The sequence below is a fragment of the Polypterus senegalus genome, chromosome 4, assembly GCF_016835505.1.
Source record: "Polypterus senegalus isolate Bchr_013 chromosome 4, ASM1683550v1, whole genome shotgun sequence".
Lineage (NCBI taxonomy): Eukaryota > Metazoa > Chordata > Cladistia > Polypteriformes > Polypteridae > Polypterus > Polypterus senegalus.
Window position 1 is genome coordinate 112,642,784 of NC_053157.1, and position 22,514 is coordinate 112,665,297.

At 39.8% G+C, this 22,514-nt stretch overlaps 1 protein-coding gene across 1 annotated transcript in view; it reads right to left on the bottom strand.

Annotated features, from left to right (window-relative positions):
• fryl (furry homolog, like) overlaps positions 1-22,514 on the bottom strand; it is a 355,547-nt gene that overhangs the window by 25,679 nt on the left and 307,354 nt on the right. The window contains 2 exon segments of the mRNA XM_039751183.1: positions 6,446-6,653; positions 11,756-12,012. Coding sequence (XP_039607117.1) covers positions 6,446-6,653; positions 11,756-12,012 — 465 coding nt within the window.

Sequence of the window (22,514 nt, forward strand, 5' to 3'; positions counted from 1 at the left end):
GCTGGCTCACTGAAGGTCTGTTTATTCTAAAAAGACTGGATAAGGTGTTACAGCCAGTACCAGTGGCAACATACCATAATGTCTGCTACAACATGCTTTTATTAAATATACATTTTTGAAATGTCCCATCTTTTCAGATACATGTATATAAAAAACTTGTGAACAATGCATGCAGAAACTAGGCAGTCATTGAAAGATCTAAGCAGGATTTTCCCTCACCAGTCTTGACCCTGCTCATGCATCCAGACTGATTGCAACAAAGCTATGGGTTTGGCTCGAGCTGTCGAAATTGCTACACTATAGTAAATTCTCTGCCTCACTTGTCTTCTCTTAACAGTATGCCACAAATTGCTCCTTACGCTGGCCTACATTATCTACAAAAATGTGAAGCACACAAAATGGCACACCTACCTTGTTGAAGCCCACAACAGTGGAGGCTGTCATATTCCTAATTTGTTTTTTATGAGGAAAAAAATGTAACTAGATTTGTACCTTACTGCTAAAGAAACATTTAAAATTCCATAGTATAAATGCTGTGCGTATATATAATGTGAACAGCCTATCAATATTGTAAGACCCTTTCAGTTTCCCTTCTTCCCCCGTGCTGTAACACGTCCATCGACTTGTCTGTCCACCCGTGAAGCAACAGCAAGTTCGCTGCACCATTACTAGCAGTCTGACCGTGTAACACGTCAGTCGCCAATGTTTCCTGTTGGTTGATCTGACCTGTTTTTTTTTTGTCTATTTCTGTTCACCCCCTCCAGGATGACCCGATCCCAGCCGCTGATCCACAGATGCTGGATCGACCTGACAAGGAGGACTATCTGTTCCTGAACTGAAGAAGGGAGCCAAAGCAAGGACGACTGACAACGTCACTGCTTGCTTGTTGTGTCTGTGTGTATTAAAGTGGTAGCTCCCTTTCAATAGATACCCTGGCTGTTCCTGTTTTGACTCGAATAAAGCTGGTTTTCCCGAAGCCCTTGGACTCAGCCTTGTCTTTCAGGTGCAAGACATTGACACATGGGTCACATGGTGCCAGGAGTGGGGTCTTGCACAAATGGATCCTCAAAAGACACACAATGTCCTGCCACCACTGGAAAAAGATGACGCTCCAGTAGGCGCCCCTACCCTCGCTCATCCAAGAGATGTGCTGCTGAAGATGGCTCCCTCAGACAACCAAGAGTGTTTTCTATTTTCTTTAAATGCAAGGCAACACTGAAGTGCTGGGACAGGGGAGGCTGGGTGGCTATTTTGGCCCCGTTTTTGACTAGAGAGGCCCCTACAGGTCATGCAAAATCTCCCTCCCGCAACGTTCGATGACTGACTTCAAGAAGCAACATATCATCCTCTGTAAAGCCACGAGTCTGTGGCAAATTAATCTGGAGCACCCTATATGGGGACAGGATTTGGTAGATCGGATTCAAAGCTGGTTTCACAGAGCGCATTGTGGAGAAGCTCGCTATTGATGTAATCCTGTCAGGGATAAACAACTTTTATGATGAGATGCTCCAGAATGACATCCATTTGTTACTACACAGGACCCAAAGACCGGAGGGTGCCCAAGCCACCCCTGACTTGGCATCGACTTCGACCCAACCAACACGTCCCGGCCAGATGACCAATCACCAAAGCTACAGATCTCAGCCTCCATCTCCAACCCGTCCTCACCTCTCCTCAAGAAGTCTGCTGCCACTCACTGCTGTGACCCCTACTTTTCGAGTCCTGATGCCACTAGTGGGGCCACATGTGGAAGATGCTATCATATGTGATCAACCGAAAAATCTGTCTTGGGAGTGGCCAAGGTATGAAGTTCACAAGTATACAAAGATATTAAAGAAAGACAATTTTAAGGTATCTGTGTACTGTAGTCCACTGTAACTTGATCCAGTGGCCACCGTACACAATCACAGACTGGGAGAACATTTGGCACCACTGATATGCTGGGACAGGGGAGGTTGGGCAGCTATTTTGGCCCTGTATTTGACAAGAGAGGCCCAACAGGTTATGCAAAATCTTCCATGAGGACATTAAAATGTATGAGACGATCTTACGCCATCTAAAATTTAAAAGGGAGGAACTTCAAGGTTTGGACTGCCATATCAGACACTTCACCCTAGTTTGGCCACCTGCAGAGCACCTCCCTCTGTAGTAGATGGAGAGGGGGCTGACAATGAAAGTCAGGGAGCTGGCTTAGAAATTGAACCTGATTTGATCAATGGGTTGGGGGACAGACCCTCACTTGAGGGTCCGGGACAATTGGAGGACTCTGCACCTCAGGCGCTCACGCCTTCCACAAGCCCTGATGAAGCAATGGAGGAAGAGCAGGATGCTGCATAAGGATCAGGGAAAGCAGAGACGGACAGTCCTAACAGAGTTTGCATGCTTGCAACGAGCTGACAGAAGCTTAGACTTTGCATTTAAACAAGCACATGTCACAGATGATTGTTGCTACATGAAGAGGAAGAACCCCACACTTTGTAATTAAGGATGGGCTCTTATACTGGGTGATTTCTGATTGCATAGGGGAAGGACGGATTGAACAGTTGCTAGTCCCAAGCAGCAACAGAGGGCCAGTTTTAACAACTAGACGAGGGTTCGCATTTCAAAACATTTTACAGGCTGAATATGGGCCAAGATGTGAAGCAGTTTTGTAAGTCTTGTCCTGATTGTCAAGTTGTTTCTACTCATAGACCCAGTAGGGCTCCCCTCTCACTGATTCTTATTTTGGATGTTTCCTTTCAGAGGGTTAGGTTAGATATTGTGGGCCCGCTCGCCAAGAGTAAATAAGGTTATCAGTATATACTCATGTTGGTTGATAATGTGACAAGATATGCCAAGGTAGTCGCTCTGTGGAAGGCTAATGCACAGGCTGTTGCTAAGGCTGCCCTCGCAAGAGTCTAACTGACCAGGGTATGCTCTTCATCTCCACTGTTATGAAGCAGCTGTGAAAGAGCCTTGTAATCAGGCAACTGAGCACCACTGTTTATCATATGCAGATGAATGGCCTGACTGAACGATTTAATAAAACTCCAAAACAGATGATTTGCTGGGTGTCTCATGAGAACCTGACCTCCTGGGATACTGTGCTTCCTTTTCTCCTGTTTGATACCCCCTAGGTATCTACTGGGTTGAGAGCCTTCAAACTGCTAGCCACTGACCACATGGGGTGTTTTTCGGAAAGAATGGATGGGGGTTCGTGATGCACCTCGCAGGGGAAAATTCGTCGATCAGGTCGTTTTGCTCCAAGAACAGATTTCAAAAATGATCCTGTATTGCGGTGGAACATCTGTAGAGTGAACAGGAGGAGTAAAAACGTAATGATGACAAGAAAAGCAAACTCCGGAAATTTAAAAAGGGTGACTAGGTACTGATGTTGATCCCATCTAACTCACATCAATTTCAGGTGACTTGGCTGGGTCCAGCAGTGGTTGAAGAATGAATGAGTCCTATGAATTATAAGGTTAGAATTCCCAATCAATGAAACACTGTGGAAATATTGAATACTCATCTTTTGAAGTAGTGGCATGACCCTCACAGAGTGCTGGCCATGTCCGCAACTGTTCCTCAGACTGAGGTTGCTACTGGTGATGATTTGGCTGATGCCCAGAAAGCCCAGCTGCTGGCACTGATCAGAAGGAACTCTGATGTCTTTTTGGTCATGCCTGTCCTGACAGAAATTGCTGAACGCAAGATCATAACTGAACTTGGCGTTAAAAGTACAGGTGCACCTGTATCGTCTTTCGGAAACAATGAGGAAGGTTATATGCGAGGAGATGAACCAGATGCTCGAGATGGGGGTAATCTGTGAAAGTAAAAGTAAGTGGCAGAGCCCAATTGTGGTCCCAAAATCGGATGGCTTGATTCAGTTTTGTGTTGATTTTAGGTGTTTGAATAAGATTTTCAAGTTTGACACGTACCTGATGGCTTGTATTGATGACTTGTTGGAGAAACTCAGGCAAACCTTGTATATATCCTTCCTAGATCTCACAAAAGGGTACTGGCAGGTGCTCCTGGAGGAGTCCAGTTGCGATAAGACCACATTCACCACCCTGGACAAGTTGTTTGAATCACCAGACTCCCATTCGGTCTCCATGGGGCACCTTTGACTTTTCAGCAAATAATGCACCAGATTCTAAGCCCCCAATCCTTGTATGTTTGAGCCTATCTCAATGGCGTGGTCATTTTCAGTAATGACTGGAGGTCTTGACTGCCTGCAGGAGGAGCTTGACAGTTTGAGGCTGGCTGGGTTTATGGCTAACCCTAAGAAGTGTAGATTGGTATGTCAGAAATGCATTACTTGAGATATTCCACAGGGAACGGTCTGATCAAGCCTCAGATGGACAAGGTGTTTGCACATCCTCATCCCAAAACACAGAAGCAAGTTCGTGTTTTCCTTGGACTCGCTGGGCATTACAGCCAGTTTATTCCCAATTCTGTGTATCAGGCGACGCCCCTCACTGACCTGAAAAATGGCAGGAAGAATATTGTCTGGGCTGATGACTATGACAGGTCCTTCTCAGACTTAAAAGGCCGCTTTGTCCTCGTTCCCGGTTCTACGGAATCCGGACTTTTGTAAGGAATTTATTCTGCAGACGGATGCAGGTGGTTCCGGGGCAGTGGTTTCTCAATGCTTCAAAGGGGAAGAACACCCCCATCACACCTCTCAGCAGGAAACTGTTTCCCAAGGATCGCAATTACTCAACCACAGAGAAAGAATGTTTGGCAATTAAGTGAGCGGTGGAGACCCTCTAGTACTACTCATGGGGTCAGCAGTTTTCCCCGAGCGACTGACCACACCTCAGTACAGTGGCTCTGCAGGCAGTGGTGGTAGTGTGTTAGCTTACAGCCACTTCTCTTTGATATTTGCCATCAATCTGGGTCTGCACACGTCAATTCTGACATCTTCTTGCACGTGGCTGTGCCCGGCTTAGAATGTTGTTTTGCTCACACCAATGTGAACAAAGCTGATGGGGTGGTTGTATGTGTAAGACCCCTCCCCACCCCTCAGTGCTGAAATGAGGATGACGTGTCTGTTGAGTGTTGTCTGTCCTCCTGTGAGGCAACGTCAGGTTCACTGCACCACTGAAGCAACTATGAGTTTGCAGCCTCGCCACGTAACATGTCAGTTGGCAAATGGTTGATGCAGGCAGCACTTTAATCCGGCTGCTGACTAGCAGTGCATTGATAAAAGCGTAAAGATTTTCTCCTGCTTGTTTTAATACGCCGACTTGTTGTCTGGCATCATAAATATAAAAGAAAGGGGGAAGTATTTAGCCACGTGAGCAGCTGACCGTGACAGGCTGGTAAGAGTATAGTTGGAATTTGAAACACATTGTTGAGGTCAATGTAGTAAAGACAAATGTCACCACAAGACCATTCCACGATAAAACAGGGCTCACAGAAACACAAAAAATAAACCTTAAATGCTTCATACAGAATGTTCCAGTGCACGGTGTAATCTGTAACATGATCCCCCCCAATATAAATAATAAAAATACATTTTGGCTACACATCGACTTACTTCAAACATGTACTGTAAAGTGTATTTCACAGAAAGCAATGCCTCTTACAATTACTTTTAACAGTGTACATTTGAAGGAATTTAAAATATTATATATATATATATATATCTCAATGTTCACATCAGTATTTTTTTTTTAGTTAGAAGAGTCTACCAATATTAATAATCTCTGTCAAGGACACAATAACAATCCATTCCCTGCAATTGCTATCTTCACAAAGATTTGCTCTTCACCAGGAAATTAATACAGTGCTGGAAGAGCAAATCCATACTCGGATGAGGGAAAAAAACCAAGTAAAGATTTAATCTTTCAAGATAAAAGGATACCTTTTCAGGCAGGATATTGTAAACAACCAGGTAACATGCACAACTAAATCAACCAATACAAGAAAGTGCCACGTGAAGTGTGAACATAAAAGAAACTGGATGAGAGAAGAGGAAAAACACACCAACTAAAGTTGAGAGCCAAAGACATCATCTCATGTCACACATACATTTGTTCTTCTTACAGGTAAATTAAAGGGCATCCAAGATTGTATTTTATTTTGGGGACACTTGGTTGGATCTGCACATTGCCATTTGCCTTTTGTACAGTCTTGTGCTCATCTAAAATTAGAAAGTTACTTCTACACTGATTTATGGATAAATATCAAGGGCTTGTCTTAACCCAGAATTTTTGATATGTAAAATTAAACTGATGAAACACACAAAAAAAAAACATATGCAGTGTTCAATATTACATAGCTGCCAAAAGACAGTAATTTAAACCATCAAACCAATTAGAACACACTGAAAGACATGGTGGTCAACTATACATGAGCTTGTGCTGCTCATAAATAAAAACAAACTTACAGACCAAAAGTACCTCCTAAAATAATGAATAAAACCTAATTTATAATTATAATTAGCAAACATCAGACTGACCTGAAACAGCTTAGAGAAGACATGAAATGTGTAAACAGCACAGGACCCATCTGTATCTGAAAGCATCTGGTTGACATGACACCGCCATGCATCTTCCTCATCATCATAGGATACTGGCTGGAAGGCTGCCAAAATGGCCGACAGAAATGGTGAAGGAGGAGGTGAGGTGTGCACTTCTGGAAAGTTTTCTTGGTCTCCTTCATCTTGGCTAAAAATAATGACAAGTTCAACAAAATCATAAATGGTTATCGTATGCATATCTAACCATTTAAGCATAACATTGCACATAAAGTGGTAATGTAAAAGGATCATGTGTAGACTTTTAATTTAATAGTGCTTGTAAAATGAAGAAAAAACAAGATAAACAAGAGATTCACCCTCTTCCCCCAATTTAAGTAGAAAGATGCTGTTATTCAGTGACCAGACAGCAGCCCCTTTTCAAGAGTTCAAAGGACCTGCTGGAAAGAAAAATACTTACATATTGGTATTACCAAAAAACTTGAGCAAACATAAAGAGTAAATATACTGCAAACTGGTGACATTCAAAATAGAAGAAGATATCATGTCTGACGTGCTGTCCCACAAGCACCGCCACAAAGCAGTGAACAGCTCCTCACTGTGATTATCATCTCAAGATCGCAGCCACCAGCATCAGTATATTTAATGCAAAATGGCCAGGCATGAAAATGGGTGAGAGATTTTTTTTTGGTTGCTGCAGTAGCCAAGGGTTTTTTTTTTTTTTTAATTATCCTAAGTAATTTCTGTTTCAAGAGGGTAAATGAATCGAAAGACAGCCATTAGCCCTAACAATAAATTTAAGAGGCTTCCTTTGTTGTCCGAGTCAAGAGCTGGACCTTCAGTGATTTATCAGTGGCTATGACAGTCACTAAGCAGAGCATCAATCAGACTGCTCCTGGCTTGGCTCAGCTCTGCTCTGGAAATTAGAATTACCTTTAAAGACATTTATCATTAAAGAAAGATGACTGTAAACTGTGGGATGGAATTGGTGGTTAAATTGGCTAGATGTTTATTATTATGAATATAAATGTTTCATCTTCAACTGTTACAAAATGAACAATTAACTGAAAACACCTCAGCTGTAAGCTACAGAAAGCACAGCAGCAACTGCTGATATACAATGAACAATGGCAAATAAAAAGTTGAAGCGTCTTACACGTTTTTGACAGGAACTCTTCATCATGTTGTTACGGTTGGAGTACTTGGTGACTGTACAAATGTTAAAGCTGGCTGAGTCATTAAAGAACATCCATCACATTTTCTGATGGATTTTAAACAAGTGCTTCAAAAGAAGTAAAATTAGGGCTCTCATGCAGTTTGGTTCACCTTGATGTTGTCCTGTATTTTTTCACAAAGGTTCACTTGGTAATAAGGATGGTTAATTTAAACCACTTCCTGTTTTGCTTAGACGAAGGTGCATGCATGTGGAAACCTTTATTAAATTTTGTAGTAAGGAGATTCCCAAAATGCGACCTATGAGGATATGAGGATGTTACAGCTGTTTATTCAATGTTGTTCTTTTGGTACCAACACCATGTAGGGTCAGTTTCCCATATTAACACTGAAAACACCTTACAGCAGCTTGGAGGAGTTTTGAACTGAAAACCAGCATGGCTGTGTGAGCCTTTGAAAATCTCCACCTTGCCTTGTGCAGGGGATGTACTGCATATGTATAATGGATTCTGATTACATATGGGGAACATGCTCAGTAGGAAATGACAGGCAAAAACAGTTACTACATTTATTGAAAGAGACTGAATTTTGGAGAATCAATGAGGAAACATCACATTTTGTTTAGAAACACAGCTTTTAACTTTAAAACTTAAATTCAATTTGGTTTGGCTTTCCTCACACATACAAGGGGTACAAGGACTGAATACCAAATAATTCATGTCAGAAACATTCATTATCTTAGTAAGGTGATTTACCCATCAACTGACTGCATGGTCGTCAGACGTGAAATGCTAAAAGGACACAACAGGCCTGCAAGGACTTTTTAACATATGCAGCAAGCATCAGAAATGTCTTCATGTATTCTTGTACTACACAACAGCAACAGTACACAACCAGGAGGCACCCATCACCATTTTATGTTATTTGCCCAACAAGTGTATTCTTTGATTGCAGTGTTAATTCTTGCCCATTTGTTGAGCCAAAACTTGGTAGTGTGTGTATATCTATCTATATATATATATATTAGTATATTGTGACATGTGAATCCCTGTCTTGCACGAGGCGGAGTCTTAGTACTTTAGCAAAACCAGCTTTATTCCACTTGAAACAGGAACAGCAGGGTTATTTATTGTAGCGGGATCTACCACTCTCCTATACACAGACACAGCAATCAGGCAGGGTCATGGCCAGGTTACTGGCCAAGTAATACTGTTCCCTGCTTACAGCACGACTGCAATCAGCTCGGATTTGCTTCTGCAGCGAGCCGCAGCAGTGCTGGGAGCATGCGGTTGCCCTGGCAATGGATAAGCTGTCTTGCACAGATGCGGCGATCACGCTTTGGGATGCTCTGAGGCGTGTCCTCCCATTGGGGGGAATTTCAAAAGAGTTTAGAAACTTCACAATATATATCTATATATAATATCATACGTGCGCTTAGAGGTCAGCCAAAGTGTGCAATTCAGGGCAATCAAACGGGAAAAAGGGTTGGTAATGAGTATTAATGCCTTTCTCTTCTTCCTACAGACGAATAACCCATTCTCTCAAGACTTCCATCCTGTCCTGATGGCCTCACTTCCTACTTCCTTCCTGTAAAGAATTATCATTAAGTCATTTTCTTCTCTTGTGTTGTTTAATTTATATATATATATATATATATATATATATATACACACACACACACACACACACACACATTATATATGAGCGTTATGAGTGCCGCAAGAAAGAGATTTAACTACGCCCGGAGCAGAAAATAAAGGACAAATATTGTTTTTACAAAAGTTTTAAAGTAAAAATGAAAATAATGCATATGTAACAATTCCCATGAAAATAACAATCTCTTTGAATTGTTTATCCAGTAAACCAAACGAGGAGGTGGGCGAGCGAAGCAAGCAGTGGGCGGAGCCCCCTAGTGATTATAATAGTATTAATAAATCAGCGATGTAGCGGGGGCGCGATAGCTGAACCGCAATAGAGCGGAGGATTACTGTATATATGTGTCTCATCCTTTCCCTCTATGGATTTCTAGCTACAATATATATAGTATTCAAGGGAATTGGAAGAGTATGGGTTGAACTGTAAGAGGTAGAATTTTTAGGTGGTGAACCACAGACCTGATGTTTAGGTGTGAAACAAAACGGACTACTACTGGGTTGAAAGAAGCCACAAAAAGAAACCATCAAGATATGGGAAACTATTATAATATAGCAGAATTATTCATAAATGAATAGACGTATGGCTGACTGTTAACCACTTGTATATATGTTGTTTATGCATACCCTGGGTTGAGTTTTGGGTTCTCAGAAGTGTTCTTTCCACTCCCCTAAACCCATTCTGTTCATTCAGCAGTGCTATGATTGTCTGTTGGTAGCACATCTTTACTGACCATGTGGAGCACAGGGTGAAGTTGAGACTGAGGACTACTTGGACACACAAATCTGCCTTGCTGCCCGTATGCAAACAACCAAATCTCAGTGGCAAATTAGGCTTGCTGCGTGTCATTTAAGAACTAAATAACACAACAAAGAATAACATATTAAAATGACTTAAAACAAAAATTCTTTAGGAATACAGTCTAAAGCAGAGCATTTTATTTGTTTTTGACATCAGTCCTTCATTAAATTCAGAATGGAGGAGGTGTGACACAGTGGTAGTGCTAGTGCCTTACAACAAGGGGACTGGGTTCAAGTCACAGGAACTCCCTGTGTGGAGTTTGCATGTAACCCCTGTGGCCACATAGATTTCTTCCAGGTACTCCAGTCTCCTCACAAAGACAAGCAGATTTGGTGGATTGGCCCATCGTGTGTGTGTATGTGTTCACCCTGCAGTGAGTTGGTACCCTGTCCAGGGATTGTTCCCGTCTTGCACCTGATACTTGCTGGGATAGGCACCAGCTACTCTATTCTACTACTGCAGATAAGTAGGTTTAGAAGATAGATGGATGGAGTGATGCTACTGTTGTACACATACAAATTTTCTTTAATCCTACTTTTTAAACTAACTGCACTCTTCATTATGTTTAATTCCATTTTGTGGGTGTATTGCCAGATGCTTAATTTAATTCATGATTCCCTTTGTCTGATCAACAGTTTAGTTGGTTTTAACTTACTAGTCTCAAAGGTACCATTTGGCAGACTTTGACCTTGATCTTTTATTGTTGCTTTTTGATGAACTGCTGAAATAAAGTATTAGTGAACACTATTATTCACACAAAGGTACATCACAAATACACTTTGTTCATCTGAAGCCACAAGAATTTTACAGGAAGTATAATTCTAAAGTGAAATGTTACCACCACTGAAAGAACAAGTCCTTAGAATAAAAAACGTATTACCTGTAATTTAAAGGTTTTAAACCAAGATTGTGTATATTGTGTAAGCAATGAAAGCCTCCAGTATCCCTATCACCATAAGGTTGTGTGTAAGCCATTAAATGAATTTTTCAGAGGTTTAACCTATTTACTGAGTTTCACGGTTAAGGCTACAAACCTTACCACCTCTAAAAAGTAAAGAAAATGCTTGGTGCACAGTGAACTTAGCTCTGTTGAGGTAACCACTGGGGAAAACCCAAGGTCCAGATTGACCAACATTCTTTGTGGAGATGTCATTGCCATTAGTGCTGAAGACTGAACAGTATGCCAAAGTCATGTCATGCTGATATTAAGTACTAGTGTGGCTGTCTTAAGCAATATTTACAAAATTCCTGTCTTAAGCACAGATTTGCTTGTATACAAGGTTCCTCCTGTGTTTATAAAGGAGGTGACACCGTGTTCAGCATTGCTGCCCCATAGCTCTAAGAGACATAGATTGTTTTCCTGGCCAAGTCACACCCTCTGTGTAGAGTCTGCATATTCTTGATGTGAGCCCATCGATTTTGTTGGGGTTGTCCAGCTTTCACCCCACACCATAAAGACAATCAGGCTAATTTGTTTGGTGACTCTTAACTTGGATTTATATGACTAAGTGTGTTGCGAGTATGTCCCTTCCTATGGAGCAGTGACTTACTGCTCTTGATATTGCTTGGTTGAGGAAAAGGACAAACTGACAGTTAATTTCAGAAATGAATGGCTGATTGTGCAGCCATATTTAGAATTTAAATAACCCATCTGCAAGAGCTTACCTTGAAAGGCCAGAGAAGTCGGCCTCTTCCTCTTCACACCTCTCATCCAGCTCTTTTAAAGCTAATGTAACATCTTCTTCACAAATGGACCCTGGAGGACTTTCACAAACTTGTAAATGTAATCCATCTTGACAGTCTTGGACACCATGGTTATCTTGACATTCAGGAGAATCCTGTGGCATTTGTGGAACAGTAAAAGAGCCAGTGTCTTCACTCACAATGCTCATCTGCTCCTCACTCCCAGACGCATTTGAATCCTGGTGCAATTAAAAGAGAAACATAACAGTCAAATCATAGCAGCAAGTCCAGGACCAATCAGCTATGATCAGACGCACACAAAATAGTTTAAACCAATACAAGCCATACTGTATCTACTATTATCATCATTAAGCAGCTCAACCTCAGTTATGATGAGAACGGATGACTTCAATTATTGTAATTAAGAAAATATTCTTCAAAATTATAAATTTCAGTTGTTTATTTATTGTGTTTCTGTCTCTTTTCAGCACCCCAAAGGCCTTTCTGTGTTTTCATTGTCAACATTCCTGCAGATGCATCTTGGGAAGAAGAGTGTGCACCATCCAGCCCCAGTTTATCACCATATCCCCATACTGACCTTCTGTATTTCAACAATCCCTGAACCTTCTCAACTTCAGGCACTTAATAAATATGACTAAATTCTCCTCCTATAAGATCCCTTAAATTTTGATGTTAGTTTGAAAATGATTTTAAAGGCTTATTAGAGAAGTTTGTCTCTCTTATGGTTTCTTTTATTTGACAGACCTGTACAGTATAACATGGGAATACAACAGGTACAATAACGGTGTAACGGTGCTGCTGTAAATTACTTTAAATTTAATTTTTTGTTAAAGTTTAAATATACTGTAAATAAAGTTATCACCAAGTCTTAAATTCTTTTAATTCACTACCTGTATATACCTCATACTGTGCTGTTTAATTAAAGTTTTTACATTACTAAAATATTAATGTTAATACAATTAAAGATCAATTTTTTTAAATTATATTTTCCAGTGCAATGAACTGGCACCCTTGTCTAGGGTTTGTTTCTGCCTTGCACCCTATGTTAACTGGGATAGGTAAACTCTGCAACCCTGCTCAGGGCAAAATGGATTAGAAAATGGCTGATTGATAATTACATTTTATCGGATATAAAGAATGGGTGCCAAACTCAAGGCCTGCAGGCTGGACCTTTTAATGAGGGCCACGTCACCAATATTTAAAACATGTTACAGATGACCTGCAATGACTGTATGTTTTCTCAAACACCCCCTTTCACATGCATTTCATAAATAGATTCTGTCTGTACATAAGTTACATTAAAATGCACATCAAGTGTCCACTTGCACTTTGCAGCACTGTGCACTGCAACATCTAACCTGCAGTTGCATTAGAAACTGACTACCCAACAAGAAAAAGTGAAAACAAGGTGACATGTTGCACTACCATAGTGTTTTAGCATGATGCCAAAGGTTTGTCAGTCTCATTATGAAGATTTAACTCGAGAAAGGCCGCTGCTGCCACTGTGCTCACTTTCTACCGAAATAGAAAACTTCTATTACTCTTCTGAGGCTTACCCAACCACTGTCACTGCCCTTCACAGTACTTTTACATTTTCACTCATGTTAAATATGGCCACTGTCTGTTTCTGACCACCTCCAAACATGGTCTGTGTGATCCATCTCAGGGGCCAGAATTATAAAGCTTGCATATACACAAAAAGAGGCTCGAAATGTGCATATGTAACTTTCCACACAAACATCGGGATTTGTACAAGAAGGCTTGTGCATATTTACAGCAACTCTGACTCATGTGTAGGCAACATTTCTCTGAATAAACTACTCTTGATAAGGTAGGGAAATGTAGTCAAACCAGCTAAATGACGACTCACATGTGTAATAATTATTATAATGTATACTGTTGTAACAAACATTATACCTAAAAAGTGATAAATATAACGTACAGACTATACTTTGGTTCCCTTTTAAGACAGTAAATGCTACATATTTGCACTGAAGATCTCTTTTGGTTTTTTGTCAGTTTACATCGACTACCTCTTGTCACTTCTCAGGGAACTGGGTGACACGTCAAGGATATCATAGCCAAGCTTCACCCCATTTTGCCTGCTGTGCTTGAAGCCATTAACCAACTGGCAAGATGCTGCATCCAGTTTTCATATGGTGTCAGGAGAACATACATAAAATATATCACGTTTTTGCCAACAATAAAAGGCAATTTGAAGCAGTATCCCATTCTCTGAAAGTATTCTGAGCAATTAACTGCACTCATATTGCAATTAGGGCATCTAGCGAGAATTAAGCTGTTTTTAATAACTGTGAGCAGCTATATTACATTAATGCACAAGTCATCCAAGATGCGACTGGCAAACATTGTATCTCAGTGCCTGGGACATTTATTTTGAGGCAAAATAGGTCCAACGGACATGTTAGTATGGTATTTGGATGTAATATGGCTATTTGTTCATAAAATGCATCATGTTTTTGTCAGCATAAAAAGGCAATTTTCAGCAGCCTTACACCTTTCCCAGACCACCAGAGCACAGAGGAGAGGTACTATAACGCTGCACATGATCTTGCACCTTCAGTTGCAGAGCACAGCCAAATATTCTTGAATGCAGGTGGCAGGGTCAATGAAGCTCTACAGCATCGTGACTGCATATATATATATATATATATATATATATCTTTGTGTCTGTATATATATATATATATATATATAAGCTTGATTAGTGTACTCCATATATGAATGTTTCAGAGTGGTGTTTGAGGTTTGCTCACGTACGCATATTTATAAGGTGACTGTGATTTATAAAGGGTAAAATAAGTAGAAATGTACATAGGTCAGGTATTAGAAATCTGACTCCATCCATGTGTTAAGAAGCATTTAATGACTCTCTCTTATGATAAATGTCTGTCTAACAATACCTGTTAAGTTTTTGTAACCAGGGAATCCTTACTCATTGTATTTTGTTCTGAGCTTTTTATGGTGATGATCAATTCTGTAACCTTGTCCTGTAACACTTGTTCCACAATCCACCAGCTTGATGTTCACTTAATTATGTTGACTTCTTTTCTATATCACTTTGGATAAAAGCATCTGCTAGGCATATACAGGTGCTGGTCATAAAATTAGAATATCATGACAGTTGATTTATTTCAGTAATTCCATTCCAAAAGTGAAACTTGTATATTAGATTCATTCATTACACACACACACTGATGTATTTCAAATGTTTATTTCTTTTAATTTTGATGGAATTACTGAAATAAATCAACTTTCTCATGAGATTCTAATTTTATGACCGGCACCTGTACATATAAACCAGGGGTGCTCAACTCCAATCCTGGAGGCCCACAGTGTCTACAATTTTTCATTCCAACCATTTTCTTAATTAGTGACTCATTTTTGCTGCTAATTAACTTCATTTAATTAATTTGTTATTTTAGACTCTGACCTTTTAAATCAGGGTTGAGCAATGTGGGTCCTGGAGGGCTTCAGTGACTACAAGTTTTTCTTCCAACCCAACTGCTTCATATGAAGTCTTTTATTGCTGACAAAGCACATATTGCTCAAGTGACATTTTTCTACTTCATTTTAAGTGTCTCGCTTGTTAAGATTTTGAAAAGATTACTGATTGTTTTAGTCTTAAACAGTTGCATTCACTGTTTTTAATTGTGCCTTATTAGCAATAAGATGCAAAAGGCAAAGGAGCCAGCAAGTCTCCACCTGACTTGTGTCCATTTACGTCTGTGTGTAATCTATCATGCACTATTTGGCTTAATAAAGTACTCAGAAGGAAACTCAAGAAAAAGTAAAGAACTGAGAGCTACTAATCTGTTTGAGTTTGCAGAGTTAAAACACTAACAAGTCAGGATATGAAATAAGATCTGTTATTGACAAGGACTGTTTTCTAATGAAATAGCTGGGTTAGAACAAAAACCTGTAGCCAATGTGGCCGATGTTGATTATCATTGATGTAAAGAAAGAAAAGAGAAGACACTTTCAAGAGATATGTGAGGCAGAGTATGAGATTATGATATGCAAAGAAGAACTGGTGTGTCTTTTTTGTAAAGTAAAAGTGGTGGTAACAGTTTATTGAATATACAGTATTCTCGGCTGCATTGGGTATATAAAAAGAGTTATGTTTGATCCAAATTTGACCATGAGCTTGACATCCCTGCAATAAAGTAACAAGTAAAAGAAAAGCTCCTGAATAAAACCAAAAAAAAAAAAAACCAGAAGATAACCAGGTGGAGATGTCATGCACAAGAGCCTTTGGAATAAATGCCCCTAAATTATCTGTTTGAAATTCTTTCTGAGACACTGAAGGAACAGTTGGAGGAGCTCCACATTCAAGAGTACTGTACCATAGGAAATGTAAACCCGCCTATCAGAACCACGGAGGCCTAGAACTGAACAACCCAGAGCATTGACAGACCAACAAATGAAATTTTCCCACTCTTATGGAAACAATAAGAGTGTGTTTTTCTGCACCAATAGCAAAAAGAATGTTTAGTGCAGCTTTTCAGTTACTCAATGGGAAAAGAAAAAAATAAGTCACACAATAAATCTACATTTTTTCCCTCAAAAGAACCTGTCATGAATGCAAGTTCAACTGATATCATTCAGTTAGATTTATTTATACTAAAACATGTGGAGGACTGTTGCATATTCTCATTTTGATGTTTGCCATACACAGAATGTTTATATATGTATAGTGAATCTATTAAAATATAACATGTACTACAGTGTTAAAAAGTATTGATAATTTGTTGCTGCCTGTAAGGAATCCCTATATTCTTGCTTATGCTGTGATACTGTGATGATGTGGGGCTTTATGCCTGGAAGACAGCAGAACACTGCCAGAAGTAAGAAACGTTTTCCTTTTGTTGGGTCTGCGGATGGCTTAGTGAAACCATCTCTGATAGTTTATTTTAATTTGCGGTTGCACAGTATTGAATTATAAAATGGATTGCAGAATAGAATCACAGTGCATTTTTAGTGAAGGCTGTGTTCTATGTCACTTCAGAGTCCCACTCTAAGAATATTTGACAGTAATCAGCACAAAAGTTCAGAAGATCAAAATTTTAAAGACAGAGAGTGGATGAGCAAACAAGCAGCAATTTACTGGAGTCATGATTAAATTGCTATAAAGCCGAAGGAAAAATATACAAACCAAAAGATTTTAGTTCTGATAATTAGGAAATGTTAAACATTTCTTTAACATCTTGGTTTTATTATTATGTGGACATATAATTGCAAAGCATTTTAATTACTTCAAATGCAGGCTGTTTTTTTTGGAAAAAAAAAAAAAATAATAATAATAATTTAAAAGTGTTGAGCCCTGTTATACATTCAGTAGTTAGCTAAGGATAAAAACTAGAAATACCTGTTTACTTCTTGATTGAAGCTAACTTTAACTGATATAAAATGCAAAATAAATACAGAAGTGGATGATAGCAAAAAAGAAGATATATATCCATCCTTCCTTACATCCATTTCTTCTAACCAATGTATCCAGGGCAGGGGCATGGGAAAGCTAGAGACCAACCCAGCAAGTATTGGACTCAGGGCTGAAACAACCCATGGACAGAGCTCCCTTCCAGCACAGGATAAACACCACACGCATATCAGAGGCCAATCTAGCATTGTCAATTCAACCAAAATGTATGTCTTTGGTCTGTTAGAGGAAACTGGAGCACCCAGGATGTGAACCCTGATCTCCTTGTTACGAGGCAGTAGTGCTATAATGCAGCTGAAGACACCATTTATAAATTAGGTAATCCTAAAGAGTTATAATGGCTAGAAATGACTCAACACTCATATCTTGATGACACCTGGTTTGGTTATGGTTTAACATTACATCTTCATTTGTAAATTCTCCAGATAATTAGAAATAATCATTATCCTTTATGCTTCAAAATTAGCAAAAATAATCAAAAGAATCCAATTGACAGTCAAATCTATTATCACCCTACCAAATTTAAACATATATGAAGTCAGAAGTGACTACCCCAATAGGAAGGATTTGAGGAGCAAGCAGGCAACACAATGGGAATTCAGTGTTTGACATGAATAACAGCTGGGACTGGAGAGGCAAAGGGTGGCTGGGCCTTTAATAAATATTAGGGTTCATGGATGCAGGGAGATCTGGGGGCAACCAGGAGGAGCTCTGGAGCATCCTGGAGCATTCCGGACCCTGGATGTGATTTCAGGGCTTACCCCCTAAGCAGCTCCCAGGGGGACTGTAAAGCCAGCCCAAACCACAGAGCCATTGAACTTGGAGTCCGACTGTAGCGCTGGCAAGTGTTCAGTTAGGTAGGCAAGGAGTACAAGGAGGTGACACAGCAGAGCTGTGTTTTGTGATTGCGATATTTCTTTCTAGGGTGAACAGCTAGATAAAGAACCTCACCTCCTTGACTGGATGTCAGGGTTCAAAGCCTTGCATGGAATGGGTTGTGTTACATTGCCATTTGTCTTGAAAGAATAGATATTTCTTCAACGAAATTAAAGCTGTATTCTATCATCAAATTTCTAATACCACAATATTTGTAGCTATACCACTGCTAAAAGTATTAGGTTTCCCTTGATGTGTGCAGCACAATTAAAGGATTGCACTGATTAAGTAATTTTCTTATTTTATATAGGAAGCATTTACTACGTGTACTTGTGAACTTGAAAATCCTGAGTAGACCAGGGAACACAAAATGATTAGTAATGATTCCTCAAATATTGCTGCCAGTGCATTTTGATCTAGTGACCATTCATGCTGCAGTGGAGTGGTCTCCTTATTAATACATTTGGCAGGTTATTTTGAATTGTGTGACAGTATGCACCATGTCCATGTTAATATCACCAAGAACTGGGATTCTTGCATTCTTTGTAGTGTTATCGGTATGAATTTAGACTGCATTTCCTACTGGTCATTTGACAGAGCATTCTTTATGGCGTCAGCAGTTCTAGCTGGTTTATGCATATTACTTTTATCACTTATTCCTAGATTCCTTGTACCGTTCCCAGTGGGTTACATGCACCTTATCCTAGCAGATATGTATCTTGTGCAACTGTTATGATTACCGTTTTTATGTACAAAATTTTTTCCTTTCTGTAAGTGACATATATTTCTATATCTAATCACCTTTTGGTGTATAATGCTATTTAACTGAGAGTATGGTTCTGAATAGGAGTAAGTTCCTATTTCTACTGTGTTCTCAAGCCTTGATGCAATTTGTGCTGTGCAGCCTGACAGTTTTGGTGCTGTGCCCCTAACACTGTCTGGAATATAACAAGGCTCTTTATTTGAATTATTTTGCAAGTTTATACATGATGATGGGCTTCTGATAGCCAGGAAGTGCCACTGATGCAAGTTGGGTCAAAGCTTTTAACAACAACCATTTATGAATTCATCAGATACCATGTTTCAAATTAGGCTTAATCTGAACTAATGTAAGGCCCGTCATTAATGACAGCATATGGAAGTGTGAACACTGCTGAGAAATGTATTTCTACCCTTGGTCAAACAGATCTCTGATTTCCAGTAATAAAATAACAATATTACATTTGTATCAGACATCAGAAATTAGAATTCTAACTCACAAAATATATATGGTTAATATGTCTCAGACAAAGCTTAAAGCTAGTACTGCAGGCCTGAGAGAAGGATGCTCCAGGACAATACTCCAGCTACATAATTTAGTAGTCTAGTAACACTAAATTGAAAACTGCAACAGGACAAACCAACACAGAAATGCTCTGATGATAGCTGTTTAAATGTCAAGTGTGTTAAACAATTTAATTTAAGTGTTGCAAGAAATGGAAGTATTAGAGTTAGGTACTTGGACTGGGTTCCTGCCTGGAATACCTTTGGGTACTCTATAGTCGGGTAAGTAGATATGCCACCGCATCAGGTAGATATTTGCCAAACCTGACAAGGAGATGGTTGGATCTGTTATTTGTCTTGTGTATTTGGTACTTTGTGCTTCATCCTTGTTACAATTAATATTTTCAAATATAATCTTGTACCACGCTACTCTTACTATGCACAAGCAAGAAACGTTCAAATAAATGTGCCCACCTTTCATACCTTTTCATCAATATTGCTAGTTGAAGCCATATGGTCTAGTAATGAAGACACAGGTAGCACTTCTAGGGTCTTACAACTTGTCTCACTGTGTGCACCACTAGGTGATCCAAGGCAAAGCTGGGAACGAGACCTCTTAATTACAATCTAATATAATGAATGGAAATCAGCTATTTACAAGGTACACTTTACATCAATTTGTGCAAATCATGGTGTAATTCTGCTAGAAATCATACACTGCACATATCTTTCTTTAACAAGATTGTCCAGAATACATCTAGTATACAGTGGGTAAAGAAAGTATTCAGACCCCCTTCAATTTTTCACTCTTTGTTATATTGCAGCCATTTGCTAAAATCATTTAAATTAATTCTTTCCCTCATTAATGTACACACAACACCCCATATTGACGGCCAAAAAAAAGAATTTTTTAAATTGTTGCAGATTTATTAAAAAAGAAAAACTGAAATATCACATGGTCCTAAGTATTCAGACCCTTTGCTCAGTATTTAGTGGAAGCACCCTTTTGAGCTAATACAGCCATGAGTCTTCCTGAGAAAGATTTAAGAACTTAAATCAAATTAAATTAAATAGAACTTTTTGGCCTTAATTCTAAGCGGTATGTGTGGAGACAACCAGGCACTGCTCATCACATGTCCAATACAGTCCCCACAGTGAAGCATGGCGGTGGCAGCATCATGCTGTGGGGGTGTTGTTCAGCTGCAGGGACAGGACGACTGGTTGCAATCGAGGGAAAGATGAATACGGCCAAGTACAGGGATATCCTGGACAAAAACCTTCTCCAGAGAGCTAAGGACCTCAGACTGGGCCGAAGGTTTACCTTCCAACAAGACAATGACCCTAAGCACACAGCTAAAATAACGAAGGAGTGGCTTCACAACAACTCTGTCACTGTTCTTGAATGGCCCAGCCAGAGCCCTGACTTAAACCCAATTGAGCATCTCTGGAGAGACCTAAAAATGGCTATCCACCAACGTTTACCATCCAACCTGACAGAACTGGAGAGGATCTGCAAGGAGGAATGGCAGAGGATCCCCAAATCCAGGTGTGAAAAACTTGTTGCATCTTTCCCAAGAAGACTCATGGCTGTATTAGCTCAAAAGGGTGCTTCTACTAAATACTGAGCAAAGGGTCTGAATACTTAGGACCATGTGATATTTCAGTTTGTCTTTTTTAATAAATCTGCAACAATTTAAAAAATTCTTTTTTTTGTCCGTCAATATGGGGTGCTGTGTGTACATTAATGAGGGAAAGAATTAATTTAAATGATTTTAGCAAATGGCTGCAATATAACAAAGAGTGAAAAATTGAAGGGGGTCTGAATACTTTCCGTACCCACTGTATGTCCCAAATTGTGAACAATATTATCAAGTTAATGTCTTGCTAGAATGTATGCTCTGGGAATATCCCACACTTATAATCACACTGGGAAAATCTTTTCCTTCCTATTAAGATAACTATTGTGATAAAATTAACTTCAAAACGCCTGGTAGCATTATTCTGTAACATCCAATGGGATGACACTGAGGGCAAAAACCTCAGTGTGTTTTGTGCAACGAGGTGTTGGCATGTGAAAGCAAGAATCCGTCAAAACTGAAGCGGCATTTGGAAACGAAACACCATTATCTCAAAGATAAAACTGTTGAGTGCTTCAGAAGAAGACTTCAAGACCTGAGGACATCACAAAAGTGTCTTACTTCTTCGTGCTCGAAGCAAGAACAGGCACTCTGTGCATCTTACTTGGTGGTACATTGTATTGGAAAGTTAAAGAAGCCCCACACCATTGCAGAGGACCTCATCTTACCTGCAGCCATGGACATGGTCAGAGAGGTGTTGGATGAACTAAAAACTACACCTCTGTCATGCGACACTATTAGTAGGCCAACTGAAGACATGTCGGATGACATCAAACAGACCCAGCTCGCATTAAGGCAAGTGGTCATTTTGCCTTACAAATGGACAAATCCACAGACATAACAAACAAAGCAGTTTTACTCATTTACGTTAGACGTGTGGGACGGGGACTTAAAGGAACAATTTCCCTCCACAAGAGAGCTCCCCACTACTACGACTGCAGAGGACATTTTCAGCTCTGTGGACTCAGTTCAGTGGGCCTAAGCTGAGACATGTGCAACGGTATCACAACTAATGGCGCTGCCTCCAGGACAGGAAAAAACTCGAAGGTCATGAGGAGAATACTTGAGAAAGCTCCTTGAAACTATTATTTTTTACATTGGGAGGCCCTGACAGCAAAGGATATGGTACCAGTGCTTCATGAAACATTAAAAGATGTCATCCAAGTGGTAAACTACATTAAATGGAGTGCAAAGAACACCGATGTTTTCAGAAACTGTGCCAAGGTCTTGGAAGTGAGCACGTACGGGTGTTGTATCATGCCAAAGTATGCTGGCTTCCAAGGGGAAAGGTACTGTCCCGTTTTTATGAACTACAAGCTGAAATCGCAGCTTTTCTTGCAGACCTGTTTAGCAACAGTGTATGGCTCGCACATGTTACTTGCCTCGCTGATGTGTTTGAACAATTAAACACATTAAATGTGTCTGTGCAGGGGAGGGAGCACAACATTTTTGAACAGTATGAGAAATTCAATGCTTTCAAAAA